The sequence below is a fragment of the Eulemur rufifrons genome, chromosome 2 (genome assembly GCF_041146395.1).
Source record: "Eulemur rufifrons isolate Redbay chromosome 2, OSU_ERuf_1, whole genome shotgun sequence".
Lineage (NCBI taxonomy): Eukaryota > Metazoa > Chordata > Mammalia > Primates > Lemuridae > Eulemur > Eulemur rufifrons.
In genome coordinates this window covers 4,210,523-4,234,280 of record NC_090984.1, presented here as the reverse complement: position 1 = coordinate 4,234,280, position 23,758 = coordinate 4,210,523, and the positions used below count along the sequence as shown (strand labels likewise).

Below are 23,758 nucleotides of genomic sequence, written 5' to 3'. Positions count from 1 at the left end.
GCTCTTTCTCCCCTAGGAAGGCTCTGTACAGGCTGGGAACAGGGTAGGAGGGGACGGCATTAGGGACAATAGGTCTCTCCCACGCACCCATTTTCTCTTCCTTTCCTCTCTGGCAATGTGAAGGAGACTTCCTGGAGCAGGGAAAGGTTTCCTGTTTTATTTTATTAGAAAATAAAGTGTTTATTGAAAGACCATTAAAAGGCCAGGACCTGCGTGGGGTTGGCATGAGCAGGAGCGAATCTCGGGCTCAGCCAGGCTGGGCGTGGGGCTCCTTTCCACGGAGTTCGGGCCTCAGGGAGGCCGGGGTAGGGGACCCCAGCGTCCAACAGGAGGGCAGGGACGCCAGTCAGCACCAGGACACGGCAGAGGGCTCAGCAGCTCACCAGGTACATGCCTGTGGGGCGGGGCTGTGAGGGGGGCGGGGCCGGGGAGGGGCCCCTCGCCCCTCCCTGGGATCCCCCAGTCATCCTCATCATCTTCAAAGCACCCCCCAAACTTACTGTCCCAAAGCCCCCCGGCAGGGCGGGGATGGCTGTGTGTGGCTCCCCACCTTGGATTGCCCCTCCCAGGGCCAGCCCCGGCACACACACCTTCCTTCCGGTCCCCGCCGCTGGGGCCCTGGCTCCCTCCCTCTGGCCCCCCACCCGGCTCTCCTTGTCCCAACACCCACCTGTTCTTCCCAAACGGCCCAAATCCCCCCCTGCCACCCAGCAGAAGCAGGGGATAGGGCTTGCCCCCCACCCCCCAGACCCCAGCACGGTCCCAGCTCCTCCTGGGCTTGCCGGGGGCCAGGGCGTAGCCGCACCTGTGGCGAACCTCCTCTTCACCAGCGACATGCGGTAGCCGCTGCCCACCAGTTCCAGGTCCACGCCCGACAGAGTGGCCCCCTCGCTGGTGAACTGTGCGGCCACGGGGCTGGGTGTGCTGGGGCCCGAGAGCGGCTCCCAGCTGGCGGACAGGCGACCAGAGCCTGGAGAGGCCTGAGGTCAGCTGTGCCCCAGCGCCAGCCTCAGCCCCGCTGTGATTTTGGCTTCTCCGCCCCGAGCCTGAGAACCTCTGTCTGCCCCGCCCGACCTCCTCTCCAGCCCCAGTGCCCTTCTCTTCTGCCCCCACCGGGCTTTGTGTGGTTTGCACAGGAGTCCTGCCCCAGGGCCTTTGCACGTGCCGGGATGCCCTCTTCTCCGGCCTTTTCGAGCTTTCCTGGAGGCCCGCCCATCCCCTGGCACAGCCCCAATTCTCCCCCAGCTTAAATAAGCCACCCCCGACCTACCCAGCCCTGGTGCACAACAGTAGCTCACCCCCTGCCTCGGACACATCTGGAAGCTTCCACATAAGCCGCTTCTCCTCCAGGTTCCTGGCGGGGAGAGAACCTTGATCAGGTCTTCCCCACAGAGGACACTGGGAGCCTGGGGTCCCGGCTCAGCTGCCTCTGGGCTGTGTGACCCCAGCAAACCTGATCCTCAACCTCACCTCAGTTTCCCCCTCTGTGAAATGGGGCTGAGGTACAGAGTCGCCGTGGAGCCATGCAGCCTTGCGGCACTTTTAGATGACACATTCGGTCCTGTAAGTCTGGCTTCTTTGTGGCAGTTTCTACCTTTTGTACAAATTAAAGCCAGTACGTGCAGCGACTAAAAGCCCAGCACGAAGAGTAGACGGACCGGTTCAAATCTTAGTGTGACCTCCCTGTGCCTCAGTTTCCCCCCTGTTAGTGTAGATGACATATCCATATGTCATGGGACCTCACTACTGGGCTCACAGTGAACCGGGCGCGGCGGCGTCTCCTTTGGCTCCCCGCATGCCCTCACCAGGTGGCGGCAGGCTGCAGGCGGACATTGGTCACAGGCTCCGCCACAGACAGCAGCACCTGGACGTTTGTGAGCGGCGTGGGCACGGCCGTGGCGCCAGGCCGGTAGCTGTACTCCACCGAGACCTGCGTGAGGGTCGCCCCACAGTGCCAGTGGGCGCTCAGCTGCAGAGGCACGGACTGGGGACCTGGGCGGGAGAACTAGGAGGAACAAGAACGGGAAAGAGGACACGGCGTGAGGTCCTGCCACCTGTGCACTGCTCAGCCACCCTGACCACGCGGCCCGCGTGCCGGGACACTTCATGTAGATTGGAGTCTCTATTACACCACGTGTCCAGCAGGGGGCGGGCGCGCGCATCCCTCCAACAAAGTCTGGCCGACAAAGTTCAAGTCCAAGGTCCTGGAGACTGGCCCTTCCAGTTTGCATAATGGCGCTGTCTGCACCGGCGGATGCAGCGCCCTCCCACACTGACCCGGCCACCCTGCCTGCCGCCCCAGCCCACCCGGCACTCCATTCCTGCTGCCTGCCCACCCTGTCCTCCCCCTGCCACCCCTCCCTGGTCCCCTGGCCCGCCCCATGCACGTGGCCCACCTGGTATCGCAGCAGCACCACGTTGTAGTAGGAAGCCGTGGGGTTCTGCTCCGCCTGGCGCTGCAGGGCCTCAGTCAGAGCTGCCATGTTGAGCCAGAAGTCTTTGGTCTCGGGGTCGCTCTGGGAGGGGTCACTGCAGAGACCCCAGATTCGTTATAACCCCGACCCTCAGGGCGACCAGCACCCAACCTACCCCCAGGGGCTTCCAGCTTCCTGGCCCACCCTGGGCCCATCAATGCCCTACCTGGGTTGGGGGGGGGCAGGAAAGGAGGGAAGGAAAGTAAGTTTTAGAGAGGGCAAGCAACTTGCCCCAGGCCACACAGCAACCCCAAGAGGGAGAACAGGAATTCAGGGGCAGGAGTCCCCGACCCCCATCCCCACTGCCCACAGGTGGTACCTGAAGAGCAGATCCGCGTTGGGCTGGAAGTGCTCAATGGGGGCCGCGTGTACAAGCCGGAAGCTGAGGACAGGCGGGGGTGGGGTGCCCCCGAACACACGCACAATGCCCGCGGGGAACGTCATGGTCAGCTCTCCAGTTACTCGGGCCAGGCAGCTGGGCAGTCGGGGAATGGGGTGTTGGTGCAGGGCTCTGCCCAGCTCCTCACCCTCCCCTCTTGGTTCCACTGCAGCCTGTGGCTCCCCAGACCCTTCAGATACAGCCAGGTCTTGATGGTGCCCGGCATCCTCTCCCCCAGTCTCCTCTTCTTTTGTCCCTGTCTGGACAGGAAGACTACACCCTAGGCTCAAGAAGGCAGGAATGTCCACTTCCCTAGTTCCCTTTTCTCATAGGCCACCAGGAAGCTCAAAACAAAATGTTCAGTTTTTTTAACTATCCTCAGCTTGAGTTTCAGATCTAACACTCTTCTCCTCTTTGTGGTTTGACTTTAAGGTCCTTTCTGCTGGATGACACCCTCAGTGTCCCTCACCCCTCAGCTCGCCCCTAACCTACCCCCTTAAGGCTAAGCCTAGCTCTCTTCAGCTTGATGGCCATGGCCGCCTCAGAGGAGTCTACGACAATGCGCAGCCCTGCTCAAACACCCTCCATGGCCCCCACTGCCCTCAAGACAGGGGCCTGATTGCTCAGCTCAGTGTTCAAGGCTCTTCTACCATATAACAGGCCATGAAGCCCACCTGAAGGCTGTCCCTGCTGGACCCGGATGCAGAGCCCCCACGGAGCCCTGTTTGCCTGTCACTGAATACCTGAGGCTGTGGCCACGGAAGTAGGCGTGGACGTACTCGGTGAAGGCCGTGGCCACGGGCAGGGCATCCAGGGAGCCTAGGACCACAGGGCTGGGGCCCCGGGACACTCCTGGGGGTGCTGGGGAGGGAATGCGGGACAGATGGACGGAGCGAGCACAGGTCCCCGGCTCCAGACGCCCCCCCACCAATGGGGCCTCCATCGTATCATTCAGCCCCCCACCCACACCAGAAGGCAGGCCCAGCGGGCCCAGGGCTGCCCCCACATACCGTGTCCTGTCTGGGACGAGAAGCTGGGCCGTTCCGGGACAGTGCTGGGGGCCGAAGAGCCCAGTGGGGAGGGGCTCAGGGAGCGAGACTGGAAGGGAAGGAGCGGGCTGGGCTGCGAGCACCCAGGAGCAGCGCCCGGAAGCTGACCCCAGAGGCGACCCCCAGCCCCGCTCCGGCCTTGCCCCTCACCCTACCAGGCTGCCGTTGCTGCGTGTGACGGGGCAGGACACCTTCCTGGATCGGGGTCTCCGGGGTGGGGCTGCCAGGCCCTCCCGGGCTGTGGGGTCAGCAGGGCCAGGCGCCAGGTCTGAGGGGCAAGTGCAAGAAAAGGCACCACTGAGACGCTGCTCTGGGCCTCTCGGGCCTCCCCCGGGGCAGGAGCTCAGCCAAAGACTGGGAGAGGGGGGTATGTTGGGGATCCCGATGGTCTGAAGTCCTGGGGCTGCAGACAGAGAAGGTGCTGGGCAGGACCGAGGACACCGTCCACAGCCCTGAACCTCCCAGACACCAGAATGGTGGCCCAATGAGGGGTGAGCTCCCTGTCACTGGGGGTATGCAACAAGGGCTGAAAGCTTAGGAGGCAGGCACACTATAGGGGGATTCAGCAGAGGGTTTGTAGCCAACAGTCAGCTATTCCATGACCTTCCCCCTCTCTGAGAGCGTGAGAGCCACCACCTACTGTGGCCTAGGCCCGAGTCTCACCCCTCTACGTTGTAACACCGGGCTCTGCCCCCCCCACTTCCCCTCCCACCGACACCCCAGGCTGTGCTCCCGCTGCCCCAGGGTTTCCTGGCCCAGACGCTGAAGTTTGGGGCTGGGTCATTCTCTACGGTTGGGGGCGCCCCCTTCTGGTGGTGACAACCAAAAATGTCTCCAGACATTGTCAGTGTCCCCTGGGCGCAGAATGGGCCCGGTTGTTAAGAACCCCTGCTTTCCACCTGCGGTCTCCCTTGACCGGGCTCCAAGCAGGCTGTGGCATGGAGGGGTCAAGCACCCTCGTCAGCACTGCCGGGGACATCGTGTGGTCACAGCCCCCAGACCCTCTGACTTGGGGGAACCCCCCTTTCTCCTACTCCCCCCACCTGCTGTCCTCCTCCTCCCACCTCTGCCCTGCCTGGGCTGCATCCACTCCCCTGCCCTTTCTGGGAGGCCGCCCCCTCTGCTTTGATGACATGGTCGTGCAGGGCTGCCCATGGGGTGTTCCAGCCCAGCCTCCCACAAACTCAGGGTCCACTGTCCACCTGACATCTACAGGCCCAGCCTCCGCACGTCCCCACCCCAGATGGTCTTCAAACATGCCCCGCGCGCCTGCCCCAGGGCCTTTGCACTGGCTATGCGCGCTGCCCCGCGTGCCTTTCCCCATCTTCGCCACCATCAGATCTGAGCTTGGATGTCTCTTCCCCAGGAAAGCGCCCGCCAGGTGCCGCCACGTCCTGCCTTAATGTCCTCGCCCCCCACCCCCAGGGCTCCACTGACTCGCAGACTGGGGCCCTGGACTCACCTCCTCCCGCCAAGGCCTCCAGCGCCCAGGGTCCTGGAGAGGGAGAGTCCGGTGGCGGCAGGACCCGCAGCCCCCTCGACTCAGGGGGCGGCGCCCGACAACTGGGCGGGCTCTGCGGGGTGCCCGGGCGGGGGACCCAGGAATCCGGGGAGGGGCCCGGCGCCGCGTGGGACGGCGAGTCCAGGCCCGAGTCTTCCACGTTTTCGGGCGATGAAGAGGAGAAGGGGGAGGGGCTGGAAGTGAAGCCCAGGCTGCTGGAGCCTTGGGGAGGGAAGGGGCGGTCAGCTCCGGGCCGCGCCCACGCGCGGTCCCCACCGTCCCCCTTTAGGCCACACCCACGTGGAGGAACCGCTGGGCCCGATTCAAAGTCCCTGTCCTCCCCAGGCCACGCCCTCTGGTTACTTGTGGCTAATGCCCTGCTGACTCTGGCCCCGCCCCCGACTCAGGTTTGCCCCGCCCCTCCTGTCCGCCCTCCGGCCTAGCCTACCCTCCGCTGGACCAGAGCTGCCTAATCTTGCAACGGCCCCACCCACCCTCCCTTAGGACACGCCCATGCCCCACCCCCTACCCCGTCACCTGTAAAATCTTCATGGTCAAAGGCCGACTCCAGGGGTGGCCCAAAGAGGTTCTTGGCCACCTGCTCATCCGATTGCAGCTTCTCCACACAGCTAGGGACGTGGAGGCCGAGAGGGGAAGGTTCTACCTCAGGGCCTTTGCACGTGCTCTTTTCGGTCTTGAACTCCATTTCCCCAGCTCTCCTCGGGGCCACCTCCTGCTCCTTTTCCGGGCTTGGCACCAAGTCATCCCCTCAGGGAGGTCCCCCACCAGCACCCCAACTGAAGTCACCCCTCCTGTCTCCACCACACTGCCTGCTTTGGTTTCTTCACAGCACTTACAAATATTGAATAGGCTCTTGTTGGCTATTCTTAAAATTGGAGTCACTAATACGTGACTCTGAGAAGGCAGACCTCTCTCAGAACCCAGGTCCCAGGCCTCTGACCAGCACGAGTACACAGCAGGAGCCCAGTACATGTTTGCCAAGTGAATAAGTGATCCCTATAAAAGCAGCATGGCCTCGTGTTCCAGCCAGGGTGCGAGAACACCGGGCAGGGAAACGGGGAGGCAGCGGGAGGGGCAGGGAAGAGGTGAGGACAGCCCCCACCTGCTCACTCATATGGAACCCACCTGCCGGCTCGAGGGGCAGACCGAGGCCTCTGTGGCTTCCCAGCAGTGTCCCCTACGAGAGATGTACCTCTTTGAGCCTTCCTGTCACCCTGCCTGCAATGCTCCCTGCTCCACAGACCAGGGGACAGAGGCTTGGAGCTGTCCAGCCAGCCCAAGGTGACCAGCAAATCAGGCAGAGAGGGATTCGAACCTGAGCCAACCTGTTTCCAGGTGTTGGTTCTTTTCCTGGCCCCGGCTACCCCTTTCAGCTCTCATTTAATTCTCGTAATGACCCCATTTTACAGAAGAAGAGACCGAGGGTCAGAGTGATTAAGCAACCTGCCTTTCCTCAAGGCTACTCACGTGAAGAATGGCGTTTCATGGTGCCCTGTGGACAAAAGGGGCAACGTCAGGCATGGATGGGTGCATCCAGCCAGCCCCACCAGCACTACCCAGAGCGCCTCTCCCACACCTCACCCCTGGGCCAGGAGGAAGGATGAGGCTGCCGGCTGTGGCCCTGAGCTGTGCCGCCGCTGCCTCAGGGCTGCAGGCTGGAGCCCAGGCCGGGGCGGGCTTGATGTGCACGTGGAACTTGCGGGGCTCCTCGTCATCGAAGTCCGAGTCGCTGGATGAGAAGCGGGAGGGCTCGGCTGTGCGTAGTCCGCAGTCAAGGCTCCAAGCAGATCCCAACATGGGCTTCCCTCCAGTCGGCCCTCAAATCCGACCACATACCTGCCTGCTCAAACTCTTCAAGGTCCCACCTCCACCGGCACCAACCCCCATGCACCAAGCCTTTGCACAAGCATACCCTCACCTCACTGGCAAACTCCTATTCAGCTGCTATACCCCAACCCAGGTGCCCCTAGTGCAGGAAGCTCTTCTGGCTTTCCCTCTGGGGTAACGCAAATCCCCGTCTGTCTTGCCTAACCCTGACCCCACAGGGCGGGTGTTTGCATTTAGGTCTGCTTTGTCCACCACAGAGGCTCTTTCCAGGGTGCACACAGAGAGGGCTGCTAACGGTCATGGTGTACAGTTTTGTCCTTGCTGTGGCAGCAACTGTCCCCAGGGGGGCGCCAGAAGGATATTGTTCTGCGTCACGTCAGGCCGGACCGTGAAGCCTTCTTCATCCACCTCCCGACTCGCCTAGGCAGGCGGCAAACGGTGACTCAGGCTCCCCGTCCCCTAACGTCCCGTCCCCCCTACCACCCCGTCGCCTCCAGACTCGATCGCCACTTTCCCCTGGCTCAGTGAGGACATCGATCCTGACCACGTGGTCCACAGGAGTTTGCAGCTGGGGCGGAATTTGAACCCAGCCCCCGGCGCCCCGTCCAGCCCGCCCCGCTTTGGCTTCCAGCTGGGCTCTGGACTTTGGGGGCCGAGGTGGCATCGCACCCCTCCCGCCTGCAGCCCAGGGTGGCCCCTCACACGCCACTCACCTCTGAACCGGGCTCCAGGGTGTCTCTGGGGATGGGGGAAGAGACGTCGGTGTCAGCTCCGCCACCTCATCTAGCGCCCCCTCTCAGCCCCCAACCCGGGCCTGGGAACCTGGGGGCGGCCCCTGGGCTGCGACACTGTCCCGAGCTAGCCCTGGAGGCAGAGGGATCCGGGGGCTCCCGCGCCCGGCCCGCAGGGGTCGCACTGAGCTGGCCCGGGACAGAGGGGCGCTGGTCTAGCCTGGTGGAGGGAACCCCGGGCGCCTGGGCCAGGGCTGGGCAGGGCCCTTCCTCACACAGCTGCACGTGGCTCCGGCTCCCGCTCCCGCCGGCTCAGTCCTGGCAGGCGAAAGGCCTTGGCTCCCCGCAGGCGTTTCATTGCTGGGGACAGACGGGGGCAGCTGAGCCCGGGGAGGCGCCCCCTTTCCACCCTGAGCCCCCTCCTCCCGCCACGGTCCAGCCTGGGCGGCCAGGCCCAGACGTACTTGCCTTCCTGCAGGGCAGCCGCGCTGTACGCTTCGAAGTCCAGGGGCCCTGCGGCAGGAGACGGGGAACTTGACCGAGGGCGGGGAGACCGCGCCGGGAGGGGCCTTCTCCCCGCTCTCCGGCCACACCGCGGCACCCAGATCTGGGCTCGGGGTCAGTCCGGTTCCAGGCAAGAGCCAAGATGCTGAACCAGCCCCGCAGACAGTCGTGAGTGGGATGAGCCACCGGGCTGGTTCTAGTCCCGGCTGGGCAGTGCCACCTTGGGACGGGCTGGAGGGGGTGACGCCTGAGCTGCTTCTAGGCACTTCCAGGATTTCTGGAAGTGGGTTGGATCAGGGGATGGAACGTGAGTCTATGCAGTGGGGCTGGGCTTCAAGCACCAGGATGAGGAGCAGGGCAGTAGGGAGCCATGGAGGGTGTGTGAGCAGGAGCGGGACATGACAGATCTGGGGCCCGTAAAGGGCAGGAGCGGGCACCCACACAGGGAGGGGTGGCTTGAGCCAGGGCTGAGCCAGAGAGACAGGAGGGAGAAAGGACAGGCCTACTGGCTGACTAGACTTGGGGATGCAGACTGTACCAGCATTTAGTGAGTGCCTACTGTGTGCCAGGCGCTGTACCAAAGGCCCTTTACTGTATCAAATCAGTGAATGTTACAACATTAGGCGGGGCTTGTTATCCTCCCCACTTTACAGATGAGGAAACTGAGGCTCAGAGAAGTCAAGACACAGGTCCAAGGTCACACAGCAAAGATGAAGGAAAGGCTCAAACCTGGCTCTGACTTCAAAACTCTTGCACTCAACCCCTCCCCAGTCCCGCATCTGAGCATTTTCCAGTTGTTCTTTTGCTTAACAATACTCAATGGCTCCCTTGGGCCATTGGGGTGAAGTCTGAGTGGCTGAGCCTGGCATTCAAGGCCCCACTGGGATCTGGTTCTAAGAGATTTACGCATAAGATCAGGCTCGGGAATTGGACTTGTCATCAGCCCATTTTTGTGATGAAGAAACCAAGGCCCTGGAAGGTTCATTTTCCTGCCTCTCGAGTCCCCACAGCCCGGCCCCACAGCTGCCCACTCACCTGGCTTCTCCCGGCCTGTGCCCTTGCTCTCTGCGAACTTCCTGAGAAGCACCTCCACACTGACGTTCTCGATGTTCTGCTTAAATTCCTCATGCACCTGGGCCGGGTGGGCGGGCTGCGTGACTGGAGGTCCCTCCTGCCGAGCACTGGCCCCGCCTCGTTCCGCACACCCAGCCCGACTCACCTGCCCAATCTGCACGTGGGTGTCCTCCACGGAGTGGGCGTAGGAGCCCAGCAGAGCCTTCATGTGCCTTAGGTGGGTCTCCTCCATGGCTTGGAAGCGCTGAGGCAGCAGGGAGGGGCAGAGGGGAAGGTCAAAGCTACAATCAAAATGTCCCACCCCCTGGCCTCAGTGATTGATTTAGGGAAGAGCCAATGAGTCTTCCCTAGGACTTCTGCTGAAACTGGGAGAAGAAACGTTCATTTCTGGGCCAATGAATTGGATTTAAGTGGAGGCTGCTGGCGGCCACTTTGCTGTGTGCACGTGGGCATGTCTGCCTGGGAGTGAAATCCCCAGGAAGGAGAACAGATGTGAGAAGCAGAGAGTCGCAACTCACTGTAACACCATTTGAGCACCTGGATCCAGCTGTGCCTGAAACCTCCCCTGCCCGAAAAAAACTTCAGTTCCCTGAGCCTGTAAATCTCTTTGTTAATGGAATAAAGGTTTCTATCACTTGCAACTTGAGAAAAAATTCTGATTCCTAATCCTGGGATTCCAATCTGCTTTTTGTACACTGAGGTGGACTGAGGCCCACAGAAGTGTGGAATCTTACGAAAGATCACATAGCTGGTGAGGGATGGAGGCTGTGCCACAGAACCTAGGTCTTTCAGCCACCCGGAAATGTCAGGAGACTTGCGGCTTCTAAACTCTGCCCTGTCTCATTCAAAAGCCCCATCAATAATAGCAGAAATAATAATAGCTCATGGAATGATTTCTATGCATCTGGTCTGAAAACTTCCCATAAAGTGACCCATTTAATCTTCACAACAACTCTATTCTCCACTTTACAGATGGGGAAACTGAGGCACAAGATAATTTTTTTTTTTTTTTTTTTTTTTTTGCTTCTGAAATCATAATGCATGATTCTAAGAAACCCAGGGCTTCAGAGGCCCATGGCATCTCTGGCCAAGGAGTGTGTGTGTCCCAAAGGGGCGCATGCTTGGTTCTTACCAGGGCTGAGTCTAGCATCTTCTGCTCGAAGTCGGCCCGGGCCGAGTTGTACTTTTCCACGGAGCGGCGCAGGCTCTCTGCTGCCTTCTTGGTTTTGGTCTCTGCCTAGGTGGCACAGGGAAGGGGTGGGGTTTGAGTGGGGACACTCAGGGGCTTTTCTCCTGGTCCCCTCACCTGGCAGGTAGACGCCTCTGGGTACCCGGGCTGCGATCACACACAGGTTCATTGACCTCGCTTTGGGACACGTCTGCCCTCTGCGATCAGACCGCCCCAGGAGGTGGCGGCTGGGAGCGCACCTTGTCCATTTCCTTCTGACTGGTGCTTTCTCTCCGCAGCCGCTCCTGGTCCAGGCAGCGGTTCAGGTAGTTCTCGCGGGACTTGGGCAGGAGCTGGCTGACGCCCGCGAGCACCTGCACGGCGTCCAAGGTGCCCATCACTTCCTCCTTGCACTGCAGGGATGGGGGGGGGAGGGCGTGAGTGGACTGTGAAATTCCTGGCTTCCCAAACACTCCATGTGATTCCAGGTCTTTTCTGAATATTTTACTAATTTCAAAACATTTAAAATTTTTTAGTAGGTGCTTTTTTTTTTGAGACAAGGTCTTGCTCTGTTGCTTGGGCTAGAGTGTAGTGGCATCATCAGAGCTCACTGAAGCCTCAAACTCCTGGGCTCAAGCGATCCTCCTGCCTCAGCCTCCCAGAGTGCTGGGATTACAGGGGTGAGCCACCGCGCCCAGCCCAGATGCCCCCGTTTAAAAAAAATAGTGGTAAAATACACATAACACAAACTTTAATATCTTAACCATTTTAAGGGTATATTCAGTGGTGTTAAGTATACCAACCCCCCTTTTTAGTGAGAGTTAAAAGTACACAGATTCTAGAACTCCGTCCATGCACAGCCTCTGTGATTCCACAGCAACAAGCTTCAGAGATTGTGGCTTCCCAAGAGTCTAAGGGTTGGATCTTCCAAGATTCTTGCTTTGGAAGAGTCTAGATATGTTACATGCCCAGATCTGCAGCTTTCGATACTTTAGGACAGGGGCTGGCAAGTCTTTTCTGTAAAGGGGCAGAGAGTAACTGTGTTTGGCTGGATGCAAACAGGCGGCTCTGCCACTGAACCGCAGACACGGCCACCGAAGGTGCGCCCGTGGGCGGGCTTGGCCGTGCGCCGAGAAAACTGGATCTGCCACCCCTGGAATCTGGGTGTCATATAAATTTCATGTGCCATGAAATTTCATTCTTCTTTTGCTATTTTTCTCCCCCTACCACTTAAAAATGCAAAATCCCTTCTTAGCTGTACAAACACAGGTGGCTGGACTGGGTCTGGCCCGAGGGCCGCAGTTTGCGGACTCCCGGTCTAGAATCCGGAGCGTCCCACAGTGTTCGGGCCTGCGGCTTCTGGGCTCTGTGCTGTGGGATTTGCAGAATTCCAAGAGGCGCACACACCCGAGGCCGCAGACATTCTGGGATCGTGGAGCCGCCGGCGTCCCCCGCCCGCCCGCCGGCGTCCCCCGCCCGCCCACCGGCAGCACCAGGACACGCACCTTCTTGTGGGTCTTCAGCTGCTCGTCCCCGTAGCGGAGCACGTCTTTGATGAGATCTTGCAGCTTCCTGGTGAGCTCCAGGTGGCAGAGCGCCAGCTTGTCCGAGGACACGCGGAAGACCTCCCAGAGCGGGGCGAAGGTCCTGGGGACAGGCGGGGTCACACCCAGGGCCCAGCGGTCCCACGCCCTGCGGGGGCCCCTCGGACAACACCACTGGCATTGGCTCAGGCACCTACTGTGTGCCGGGCCCCGCTAAGCACCAATGCCCATTAATCCATTTCATCCCCACTACGAGCGTCAAGAGGTGGGCCTGGGACAGATGGGGAAACTGAGGCATGGGAGGCTCCATAACTCACCCAAGGCCCCTCAGCAAATGAACATCAGAGCTGGAATTTAAACTCTTGCCCTCCTGACAGAAATTGTGTCCTACAGCAGCCACAGGGAATTTTGCAAATGCCAACGGGACCACATCGTGTCTTCACTTAAAAGTCCCTTGTGTGCCGGGCCCCTGTGGCCTCCCCCCATCTCCCTGTCCCCCTCACTCGGGTCCTGCAGCCACGCCAGCCTCCTCACTCTTTCTTGAACATGGCAAGTGTGTTGCTGCCTCAGGGCCTTTGCACGGCTGAGCCGCCTGCCTGTGTCTCTGTCCCTCAGACGCCCCCACGGCCAGCAACTTCTCCCTATGAAGGGCCCAGCCCGCAGAGCCGGGCCCACCCCAGAGGAAGTGCCCAGTCCCTCGTTCTCCCAGTTCATTCCCTTCCTAGCACTTTTCTCCCCAGGACAAGGCTGTGTGCGTCTAGCGCGTGTCACATCCGTCATCGCAGAGGCACCTGGGCTGCGCCGGTGCCCGGCACGCCGAAGCTGCTCGGTAATCGCAGACTGAACGAATGAGCCAGTGCGGGAATGGATCCTGCACGTCCCCCTGGCCAGTCAGCCCCATAAGTGGGGCAGATGACACCCTCTTCTACATGTCATGAGCGTGAAGAGAGGTACACCCAAGGGGAGGCTCCCAATGCCACCAGGGTCCCCGGAGGCCAACTCACCCCACAGGGGTCCCGTTGCTGGCCAGCTTGGAAAGTTTCGCCATAGCCTTCGAGTAGGTCTCCTCGATGGTGGCTCTGGGTAGGCGGACAGGGTGAAGACAAGGACACTTAGGGACACTTTTAGGAGAGGCGCCACCGCTCCGAGCCTCAGTTTCCCCATCTCAGACATCTGAGAAGTAGCTCTACTATGGAGGGGGGGGTGATACACAACCCTGGGGGGACGTTTTGGAAATTCATAGGAGGCTTTTTCTTCGGTAAAACATTTTATCGACAACAGTGGTGACCACAGCAGCCGCAGGCAGAACACTTTTTGAGCACATACGATAAGGCCGGCGCCGTGCTACAAACTTTATACAGCCGGCTCATTTAATCGCAGGGAAAAAGTGTATCTTTCCTTTTCCCCTCTTGGGAGACACTGCTGAATGCCCGTCCGAGATCCACTCGCAGCCTGGTCCTGACAGAACCTCGATTTTGTTCGGGGCGTGCGCGGGAGCAGAGGTTGCCTCACAACTCACGTTCGTTATGTTTTCTAGAACGTGGGTGTCTGCGTATTGACAAGCTGAAATGTACATGCTCTCGTTGTATGTGTTTGCACTGATCATCTCGGGGGCACGAGATGGAGTTTCCATCCCCCCGCAAGTAGTCATGTTATCTTGTCTGCAGGAAGGCGTTCGAGAGCTGGCGATTGTTGGTCAGAAGGGATATGGGGCCGGCAGGGTTGAGGACGCCTGGTTTCCAGGCTCTTCAGGCCCCTTTGGTTCCCGGATCCCCCAGGGACGTAGACCCGAACTGAACAGGGCGTGGTGTGGCCACGAAGTGGGTGTGGCTCTGGTGGGTGGGGTTGGGGGACCTCACCTCTCCCGGATAAAGTCTGCCAGCTCCTTGGTGGAGATGGGTCCCTGCTTCACACTGTGGTACAGGACCTCAAAGCCATGGTTTTTCTCACCCTGCAGGGCACGGGGGTTGAGATTCAGAAAGAGGCTGTAGGGGACATCAAACTTGCCTAGCAACAGGGGTGTGGGCCAAAGAGCAAGCTAGCAGAAGTCCATCCCCTTGGCTGTAGGGATAGGTTCAGGCCTGAACCAATCAGCATGTTGCATTTCCCCCAGCCACAGGGATTGGTTCAAGGGCCTTGAGTTGGTCCAATCAGAGAGAAATCTGGGATTTTTTTGTCCCATAGTTGAGGAAGGTCAATCTCATGTGTTCATAGTCTCTTTGTCTCTGTCTGTGTCTTTGTGTCTGTCTCCCTCTTTCCCTCCCTGTTTTTCTGTGTCTCTCTGCCTCTGTTTCTGTCTCAATCAGTCTCTTCCCCTCTATTCTTCACTTTGTGACTTTCCACAAATGAGGAATTATGTGCTCACAGGAGATACCGGAAGTCAAGTGGCAACCACGAACCTTGGAACGAAGGTGAACCAGAGAGAGTCCATATAGAAAAACATGTGTTGGGTCTAGCTGCTGGATCAAACCCACCCTGAAAGCCACATTACCCCACAGTTGTTCAGTTTTGTAAACCAATGCAACCCCTATGTTTAAGTCACTGCAGTTGTGTTCTCTGTTCTCATCAACATGGAAACTCCTTCTCTGAGAACACAGAGAAGGGTCCAGGTCTGAGTTCACTCTCTGGACCCAGCAAAGCCCAGCACAGAGTGAGGCTTTGAGTTTGTTGAATAAATGAACAAATGAGTTATTCTGCTGTTACCTGCTAGTACTGATGGCAACTGGGCCTCTGTCCTGGTGGGTCCTGATGCCCCACACAGAACCTCTTTCCTCCACATTCTGGGGTCCTCGCAGCAGAGGAGGCCAGGCCTGTGCTGTGTAACCTGGGAAACTCACTGCTCTTCTCTGAACTTTTAGTAGCTCTTCATTAAGACAGAGCAGGGGCTCATCTGCCTCTTATGTGGGGACGAAGCGAGCACCAGGATGACCCCACATCATCGTCCCCCAAAGCCCCAAAGGGAACCCTAGTTTTTGCTAATTCGTCACATGGTTAGTTAACACTTTGTTTTAAATTCGCTTACGTTTCTGCTCCGAATGCAACCGTGTAAAAGGGCAACTTTTACTGCTATTCTAGACGGAAAATCAGGACCCCTTGCCGTGTGATGGAAATAGGAAAACACGAGACAACAGTTATATTCTAATGCCAGCCAGATCCTGCGCCTGTGAAGGGCATCATGTCTGAACTAAGCTGTCCATTAAGAGGGGCAGGCAGCTGGGGTCCGAGGGAACTGGAGACATTTTTAGCACCAAATGAGGCCCTGTAACTGAGACTGAAAGAGGAGGCTCTCGGGGGGATCTGATGCTATTTAGGTACCGACGCAAATCACTAAAGCGATCCCTTTGGCAGCACTTGGCAGCCTCTCCATAAATGGTGGTTTCCTCCTCCTCCTCCCACCTGTGAGTTCACCGCCCCCCCCCCCAGTTACCTGGAGGCTTCGAAGGCTAAAGCCAGAAGTTGCTGCTAGATAAGCCCTCTTGCTGCAGAAATGGAGAAACTGAAGCCAAGACTGGGGCAGACCCAGGTCAACCTCAAGCCCAGAGCTCCCAACGGTTACCCCTCCTTCTAGAATCATCAATGGCTCCCTATTGCCCACCAGCAACTGAAGTCCACGTCCTTAGCCTGGAATTTTCTTTCCAGCCTCATCTCCTAGCTTTTCCCTAAACTTTCCAGCAAAACAAAAAAGAACAAAGACACGCAGTGCCTTTCCACCACCACCCAGGGCATCCCTGCCACCAACTCCCCAGCCTCTCTCTCCTCCCACGCATCCAAATCCTCCCACTTCGCAAACATCACCGCCAGGCCCACCTTCTCTAGGAAGCTTCTCAGACTTTCTTCCCTCCAGCTCCCCAGTAATAACACGTTTTCTCTCCTCTCATGTTCGGAGTTGTATTATCAGGGTTCAAGGGTCAATTCCTCCTTACGCGCACTGGCTCGCTTTGGGTTGGTGACTTCATTCCCTGGGCCTCAATTTCCTCCCTTGTCTGACAAGTGGGGACAAATGACAGCACCCGGCTCCCAAGGGGCTTGGTGAGACGAGGCTGCCACAGTGCTGGCCCCGGGGGATCCTCGGATGAGGCTGCACCAGGCACCGCCGCCCAGGCCAGCATCTGTGGCTGACTCAGAGCCAACCACTGGCCTGTTTCCCAGACCTGGCAAAACCCCCGTGGTGTCTGCCTCCCTTGGACTGGGCTGGCAGCTGAGGGTCCAGGAGGGGCCTCGGGCCCGTGTCTCCCACCAGAACCTCTAGATCCAAGTTTCCCTGTGCCAGCCTGAGTAGAGTCTTTCCAACAGAGCTTGACCATGTCCCTATCCTGCTCACACGTTCCCCATGGCTCCCTAGTGCCCTCTATACCTCTGGCCCTGCCCTGGCCCAACAAGACTGGGGCATCGCTGTCTGGTTTGATGTGCCCTGACGGGAGCGTCCTATGGGCCACCCAGGGGCAGCATCACCCAGCAAAATGCCAGGCACATGTGGCGGCTCCAATACAAGCAACTGTTGAAAAGACACCTTGCTAGTAACAGATGTCACGGGAGCCCTCCCTGAGTCCAGGAGTGAGGCAGGAATTTCATTCCCCGTTCCCCAAAGGGGAAACTGACCCTCGGGGAGCCGAAGCCACGAAGCCACCTGCCCGAGGGCTCCCAGCAGAGCCCAATTCGAATCCTGAATTCAGAGCTCTTAACCACTTTGCACTGGGCTATCTTTGGGTGAGGTGGGGGAGTTGGGGGTGGTTTCTATTTTCTCTTTGCTGATCTGAATTTTCTGCAGGGAGCTTGCATGCCTCACACAATTAAAAAGAATTTAAAATACATGTAGGTGCCACTGTCAGGGTTCCAAAATGCGGGTGACTTTTGATCCTGAAATGGTCAACCCCCTTACACAGAGGCACTAACAGGGGCTCAGAGAGGCATAGCCCTTTGCTGGGGCCACACAGCCTTTCAAGGGATAATCTGGGGAGTTTGACCCTTGCAGAGAGGGTGGAGGTCAGACCTCTGTAGGTGGCAAGGGGGTGAGGCCCCTTTAAGAAAGCAAGTGCCAGTAAGAGGAGCCCCAGCTGGGAAGGGAGAAAGGAAGGGAGTGGGGCTTGTTGCCTGGGGCAACCAGTTGCCTAGCAACAGGCTTCCTCTGCAAGCTCAGGGCCTGCAACTGGGGAAGGGGCTTTCTCCTCTGGTCCCCCCCGACTCCTGGGCCCTCTCCTGTTCACACATGCTCAGTGGCTTCCCATTAGTCCGGCCCTGCAAGAGGAGTCCCTGTTCCCTGACTTGCCCAGGCTGTCCCACAGCAAGTGTGGCTCTGTGTCCTGGCTGCCACTCTGGGTGCGCTCCTCGTACAGGGCTCAGCCCTGGTCCTGCAGGGCTGGGGATGTCTGGCTGGCCAGAGTGGGTCGCCCAGACTTGGGGACTCCTCCTTGGGGCCCAGGGCTGGGGTGGGGCCTCTTGGAGGTCCCAGAATGTCCCAGAGTTGGCTGGGCACGAGGTCGTGGTGGCAGAGGAGGAGGAAATCAATGAGTGAAAACAAATCTGTCTCACTCAGCCCCACCTCGGGCCACGTAGGTGGGCCCCAGCCGTGACAGCAGAGGGGTGCAGGGGCCGTGAGAGGTCAAGCCAAGAAAACCCCCAACTCTCCGGGACGGGAGCACGTGGGAATTCCCTGGCTGCAATGACCCTGGATCCTGGAAGTTCGGTCCCCTGGGCCCCGGGTTTGGGCTCTTACTCTGCACTTTTGCACGGGGCACGTAAGGTCGGGTAAGAGACTCCTACTTTGGGCCTCAGTCTCCCCGTGGTGCAAGCTGTGACTTGGCCTGTGAGGTCTGGGGGTGTGGATTCAAACCCAGCCTGGTCCTCTCCCCTTTAACTTCTATGCCCTGCAGACCTTCGACCTGCCCAAGACTCCGCCCACAACATGCCCAGTCCCCCATCTCCGTGAAATTCCCTACCGCCCTGCCAGGAGCCCCTGCCAAAATAACAGTAGGTCTTACCCAAAAATGCTCCCCAAAATACGACATCCTGATGGCCTCTGTGGAGACCCCCGCAGGTCCCTGTCTGGTGCCTGCCTGAAGAGAGAGGCAAGTGTGAGCCACAGGGTCGTTGCCAATATGGGCCTGAGGAGGGGAATCCCCCGTGGAGGCAGGAGAGGAAGGCTGGAGGAGGAACAGAAAGTCCCAGTGCTGTGAGCATGCCAGGGCCCCTGAGATAATCCACCCTTTGCCCTGACACCAGGTAGTTCTCAGTCTAGGGGGACAGAACGGGACACAGATACCCCCAGTCCCAGAGGGTCAAGGCTAGGCTAGACAGAGGGATAAGGGTGAGGGCGGTCTAGATTAGAGGAAGGGGCGTAGAAAGTCGGGTTTTTAAGCATGTGTAAGAGTTCATGGGAAGGGGTGAGAATAGTGTTAGATGAGCCCCGGCCTAGGTAGAGAAGCTTTGAGCCATTTCACAGATGGGGAAACCAAGCCCCCCCCCCGCCACCCCCCATCCCCCACCGCACCGAAGCGGGGAAGCCACTTGCCAGTCACACAACCAGGAAGTGACAGGAGATTTGCACCCTGGACCAGCTGAGCCCAGATCTGAGCTCTCAGATCCACTCCAGGTGGTTCCTGCAGGAAAAGGGTTTGGTGAGAGATGGATGCTGGGGCTATGATCAGGGGTCCCTGCGGGTCCCCTGGGGTCTCCTGAACCCCTCTACAACAGTCCCCACCTCAGGAACACACCCAGGATGGAGGGCTCCCCTGTCACTGTGGTGACCCAGCTGGCACTAGTGCCCCCATGAGTCCCCACCCTGCCCTTGGAAGCCAGTGTTCACCTGGTGCTTGAGTCACTGTCCAGCTCTGTGCCTCAGTTTCCCCATCTGCAAAACAAGAGGGAATGCTTAGAAGGGGTCTCTCTGCACAGGGGTTTGGGCCAGGCCTCCCAGCAGGGGAAGGGCATGCAGTGTCCTTGGCCTGTTCTCGAGGCCAGGCTTGTCACTGGAGCCTGCAGGCCCATCCATAATTCATGACCCCACCGGCAGCTCAGCAGCAGCTGGGAGCCTCAGAGGCACAGTGGCCGCAGGGACAGGGCTCAGTGGCCGCAGGATGGGAAAGCTCCCTGGGCTAACTGGGAAGGGACCAAGCAGGATGTTGGGCAAGGCTGCCCCTCTCTGAGCCTCAGTCTACCTAATCTTGAAAGTTAGTTTAATTCGACCCATTGTCATCCAGCCTCCAGTCCAGGGACTTCTGGAGTCATCCAGCTCCTTCCATGCACGCACGCTGGCCAGGACAATGCCAGGGTCCCTGAGATGATTGAGCCCCGGGCCCGGCCCCAAAGAAGTCTGCAGTCTAGGGGAACAGAGCTGGACACAACGCCCCTGGTTCCACACGTTCAGGGCTGAGCCAGGTGGAAGGACAAGGGCTGGACTGCAAAGGAGGGGTCGTGGGAGTTGGAGTTTTAAAGCATGAATAGGAGTTCACCAGGTAAAAAATCATTTGTTTCAACAAATGTCCCCAACCACCACCCTATACTGCACAATGCTGGGGACCCTGAGAACTTCAGTCCCCAGAGCAGCCCCAGAGGATGCCTAGTCTGGGGTGGGGGTGGGGCTAACCCGGCTGACATTGCCTAGAGGGACAAGCCCCAGATTCCCTTATCATGTCTGAGCTCTGGCTGCGACCTGGTCCCCGAGCTTCCAAAGCCCTCCGAGCTGTGCTGCCTGATACGGGAGCCACCAGCCCCACGTGGCAACTTAATTTTAAACTAAGCAAAATCAGTACAATTACACACCAACTCCTCGGTTTACTAGCCTTTTTTTTAAGGGTGTTGATTGGAAAAGAACATACTGGCTTGCTTTCTGTTGCCACGCGGGGCTGGCGGCGGCCGTGTTGGACTCAGAGAAACCCAGGAATCTTGCTGCTGTTTTTTCACTTCCAGTGACATGGCCCCGCCGCGCCCATCACCCACACACAGACACTCGCTGAGCACCAGTGTGTGCTCGGCCCGGGCCTGGCTGTCACAGTCACCAGCGAAGCCCAATCCCAACTTCACACGTGAGGCCACTGAGGCACAGAGAAGCGAATCATTGGTTCCCCGGGTGACGGGGATTTGAGCCCTGGCCTGTCTGCCAAAGAATTCCTGTTCGGAACCCCCACCCTGGCCTTGGTCCCCTCCGCCGCCCCCAGCTTGCCTCACCACTCAAAGCCCTGATGGGGTGCCCCCACCCCCAGCAGACCCTGGCCCGGCCCGGGAAGTGACACCTGCTGCTTCTCCCGAAACCCAGGCCTGGGACAGGCAGGGAGGTCCCCCCTCTGTTCCCGAGGGGGGCCAGGGTTCAACTCACCCGACAGGGCAGCGAGTGGGGCTGGGGCTCTGTCTGATGGGGCAGGCGCCAGGAGACACAACGGGGCCCCTGCCACTTCCGTCAGCACAAGCAGACGCCTGTGTGCACAGTGGGGACAGGAAGCGCGCTCCGCCCCACCCACCACCCAACCGCCACGTCCCCTCCCCCGGCCGATCGGCACCCCTGGGACCTCCGTGGGACCACACAGGCCATGGCTGGGTAAGCTGCGGCGCCTGAACCTGGGGCCCCCAGCCTGGGGCTGTTATTATCGAAAAAACAATAATCGTGACAACACTTGTGAAATGCCAGTACCCCCAGCGGAGCGCCCACCCGGCCTCGGCAGCCCGGAGACGCGGCGCCATCCCTAGGTGGGCCGGAGGGAGAAACTGAGGCTCAGAGAGGGCGATCCGCTCAGAACGGGGAAGGCACTTTGCCTTTTTCCTTTGTTAAAAACATTTAAATCATATTTTACAACTGCATTGGGATGGAGACAAATATATTAATATCACAGGTGAAAATACTTCCTTCAGCCCGAAAGTTCATTTTTTCTTCCCTGCTGACTTTAAAAGAATTGAAAACATCCCCGGGGCCCCTAAAAGTACCGCGAACCCGAGACGCGGTGCTCACTGGGTCCGATGGGGCAGTGAGCCCGGCTGGCACCCAGGTCTCCCAGCCTGTGCAGCCCCAGGGCAAAGCCCAGAGACCAAGACTTCCCAAGGCCACACAGCAGGCTGCCAGCTGACCCAGGGGCCCGGTCTGCCTCCCCAGCACCAGTGCTTGAAACCTGGCAGGCACGTGAGCAGCCTGGGAAGGAACAGAACAGGACAGGAACCGAGTCAGCAAAGGCGGCCGCGCTGGAGCTCCCAGCCCTGGGAATCAGGTGGGGCCCAGCCGGGTGTCCGGAGCCCCTGACCTCTTGCTGGGTGACCCTGGGCTGCCCCTGGCCTGTCTGGGCCCCCAGCGTCCGCAGGATTGGACACTTTTCTCTGTCTTGGACTCCAGTTTGCACACAGTAGGGCCAGTCTGGGGTTTTCTCTTCTTTCCCAGGGACCAACTAGCTGGCCCGCGTGGGCGCCACACTGTTTCAACGACCAACTCTCCCACGTCTCCTTCTGGGGCTGTGGTCACTTCCACAGTCTGGCTGGGTTCTCACAGTGATGCCTTGCGGCAGTGTGCACCCCACTGGGGAAACTGAGGCACACGTCTCAGGTCACCCAGCAACTCGGCCACCAAGTGGGCATCTGAGCTCGTGCTCAGGAGTTTCTCAGCCCTCACCACCGGTCACTTCCCTGTTCGTCACTTCATTTGGCAAACACCCACCGTGTACCTGGCTTTGCCAGATGCCGCAGTCTTAGCAGACAGCACCCTTTGCCGACCTTCTCTCCGCCCTCCTCCCTGTCGGCTGTGACCCCATTTAACGAGCACTGATATTGCAATTAATATTATAATGATCATGTTTGCACGCACAGCGCTTCCCTCCTCCCCCAGGCTTCTCTGATCTTCCCAGAGGGAGTCCAACCATTTCACAAAAGGACAAACTGAGGCACAGAAGGGAAAAACCACACACACAGGTAGAGGCAGATCCAACCTGGAAGTGTTGAGCTCCCAGCCCAGTGCTCACTCCTGGGCTCACTGCTGGGATGGAACCCCAAGGGACAGGGGATGGGCTGGCCTGGCGCCTCCCACCTCCTCCTGCCCAGGGCCTCTCCCAGAACAGGCTCGCCCCTGGCGTGGGTGACGGTATGTGGGTCAGGGTGCGCCCCAGGCAGTACCACCAGTGAGACCAGGGTGGCTTGAACTCCTGTTGCAATGACTGCGGCTTGGTCATATGTTTTACTGGCTGGCAGTTCAGTCCCCCTCCCTGTCCCCAGCCCCGATGCCAGACTGTGACCATCAACCCATTTAGCAGTGCAGTGCACTGAGGCTCAGAGGCCAGCAAGGCCTATGGGGGGGGGGGTCTCCAAATCCAGTGCTCTCTCCACCCCAAACCACCTACATCTTAAACAAAAGAGTAGAATCACAATGTGACAAAAGGTAGGACGAAGGGTTCAGAATCTGTACAATGTCTCAAGCTCCCAACCTCAATTTTCAAAAGAGGAAACCAAGACTCAGGGAGGTGTTGTCACCTGCCCAAGGTCACCAGTGAAGCAGATCCATTTGATGCTGCCTCTTGGTCCCCAATGCAGCTGGGGCAGGTGACTCGGGGGATCTGAGGCAGATGGAGGGGCCGCCCACCCCCCGCCCCTCCTCCGCACCCCACTCACAGCAAGCCTCTGGCAAGATCCTAATTTACCTCGATTTATTTTAATCCCCAGGAACAGATGCTTGCTGTCCCCCTCCCCCCCACTGAGAGAGGGACCCCCAAGTCCAAGCTCCAGGCCCTTCCAGGCCTTGCCTAGCCAGGCAGGGAACCCCATACTGACCTCCTCCCCAGAATTCTAACCTTGGGGTCCCTACGGAGAATGCCAGTGAAAGGATCCCCATCCCATCCTTGAGACGGGGGCTAGGATGGGGCGGTCTAGGGTCTAGGGCAGGGGGCAGGGGACCCCCAGTTCCTCCAGCAGTCAGGCCTGGATAGGGGTTCACACTGTAGTGAAAGGGGAGTGGGTCCCTCACCTCGGTCCCTGGGGGTCTGCAGGCCAAAGCCAGGAAGAGGAAAATCGGGGGTGGTCTCCTTGGCCGCACCGGGTCCCAGGCTCTAAGGGGAGCGGCGCCCCGATCTTTGCAGCCCCAGAACCCAAATCCGGATCCAGGCTTAGAATAAAGGGATGTGGGGAGGGGTCTCACGTTGCAGCCGCCCCGTCACGCTCCGGTTCCGGGCCAGGAGACGGAGGATTTGAGCAGGGGTCCCCATCTCCTCCTGCAGACCCTCCATTGCCCCCGGAAGGGGGACGCTGGGGCGCCCACCGCGCAGCCCCCCGCCCCTGCTCGCCACCCCTGCGCCCGCCGCAGCTGCCGGGGCCGTGGGGCACGGCGCGCACGGGAGGCAGCGCGCGTGGGTGTCCCGCGGGGCTCCGGGGGCAGCACTCACCTCCGGCGCTCGGCCGACCCCGCGCTGGCCGCCACCTGCGGCTCCGCCGTTGACACCCGAGCCCGCCCCGCCCCGCCCCTCCCCTCCCCTCCCCTCCCCTCCCCTCCCCTCCCCTCCCCTCCCCTCCCTTCCCTCGGCGGCTGC

At 59.5% G+C, this 23,758-nt stretch overlaps 2 protein-coding genes across 8 annotated transcripts in view; both read right to left on the bottom strand.

Annotated features, from left to right (window-relative positions):
- MAP1S (microtubule associated protein 1S) overlaps positions 1-23,758 on the bottom strand; it is a 54,395-nt gene that overhangs the window by 10,004 nt on the left and 20,633 nt on the right. The gene's annotated exons all lie outside the window — the stretch shown is intronic.
- Positions 144-23,683, bottom strand: FCHO1 (FCH and mu domain containing endocytic adaptor 1). Of its 7 annotated transcripts, none has more exons than XM_069476439.1 (28): positions 23,615-23,683; positions 19,075-19,119; positions 18,251-18,325; positions 14,132-14,223; positions 13,277-13,351; positions 12,234-12,375; positions 10,989-11,141; positions 10,693-10,797; positions 9,706-9,804; positions 9,522-9,618; positions 8,451-8,495; positions 8,258-8,342; positions 7,965-7,989; positions 7,614-7,671; positions 7,006-7,184; positions 6,892-6,916; positions 6,550-6,601; positions 5,941-6,032; positions 5,365-5,625; positions 4,058-4,170; positions 3,864-3,951; positions 3,597-3,705; positions 2,794-2,949; positions 2,397-2,529; positions 1,806-2,005; positions 1,299-1,354; positions 806-970; positions 144-394 (listed from the first exon to the last, which is right to left on the bottom strand). In XM_069476439.1, the coding sequence occupies exons 3-28, from the start codon at positions 18,275-18,277 to the stop codon at positions 372-374; spliced, it is 2,655 nt and encodes an 884-aa protein (XP_069332540.1). In that variant the 5' UTR covers positions 18,278-18,325; positions 19,075-19,119; positions 23,615-23,683; the 3' UTR covers positions 144-371. The 7 variants fall into 7 exon arrangements, with proteins under 7 accessions (XP_069332540.1, XP_069332530.1, XP_069332578.1 ...); XM_069476429.1 differs by lacking the exon at positions 23,615-23,683 and adding an exon at positions 20,584-20,673; XM_069476477.1 differs by lacking the exon at positions 5,365-5,625.

Excerpts from the sequence above, each read along its gene's own strand:
- FCHO1 (XM_069476439.1), bottom strand. The coding sequence starts at position 18,277 with ATGTCGTATTTTGGGGAGCATTTTTGG. Across the intron at positions 4,171-5,364 it reads GGAGGCCTTGGCGGGAGGAG|ACCTGGCGCCTGGCCCTGCT; the intron begins GTGAGTCCAGGG and ends CTTGCCCCTCAG. Across the intron at positions 2,530-2,793 it reads AACGCGGATCTGCTCTTCAG|TGACCCCTCCCAGAGCGACC; the intron begins GTACCACCTGTG and ends GGGTCTCTGCAG.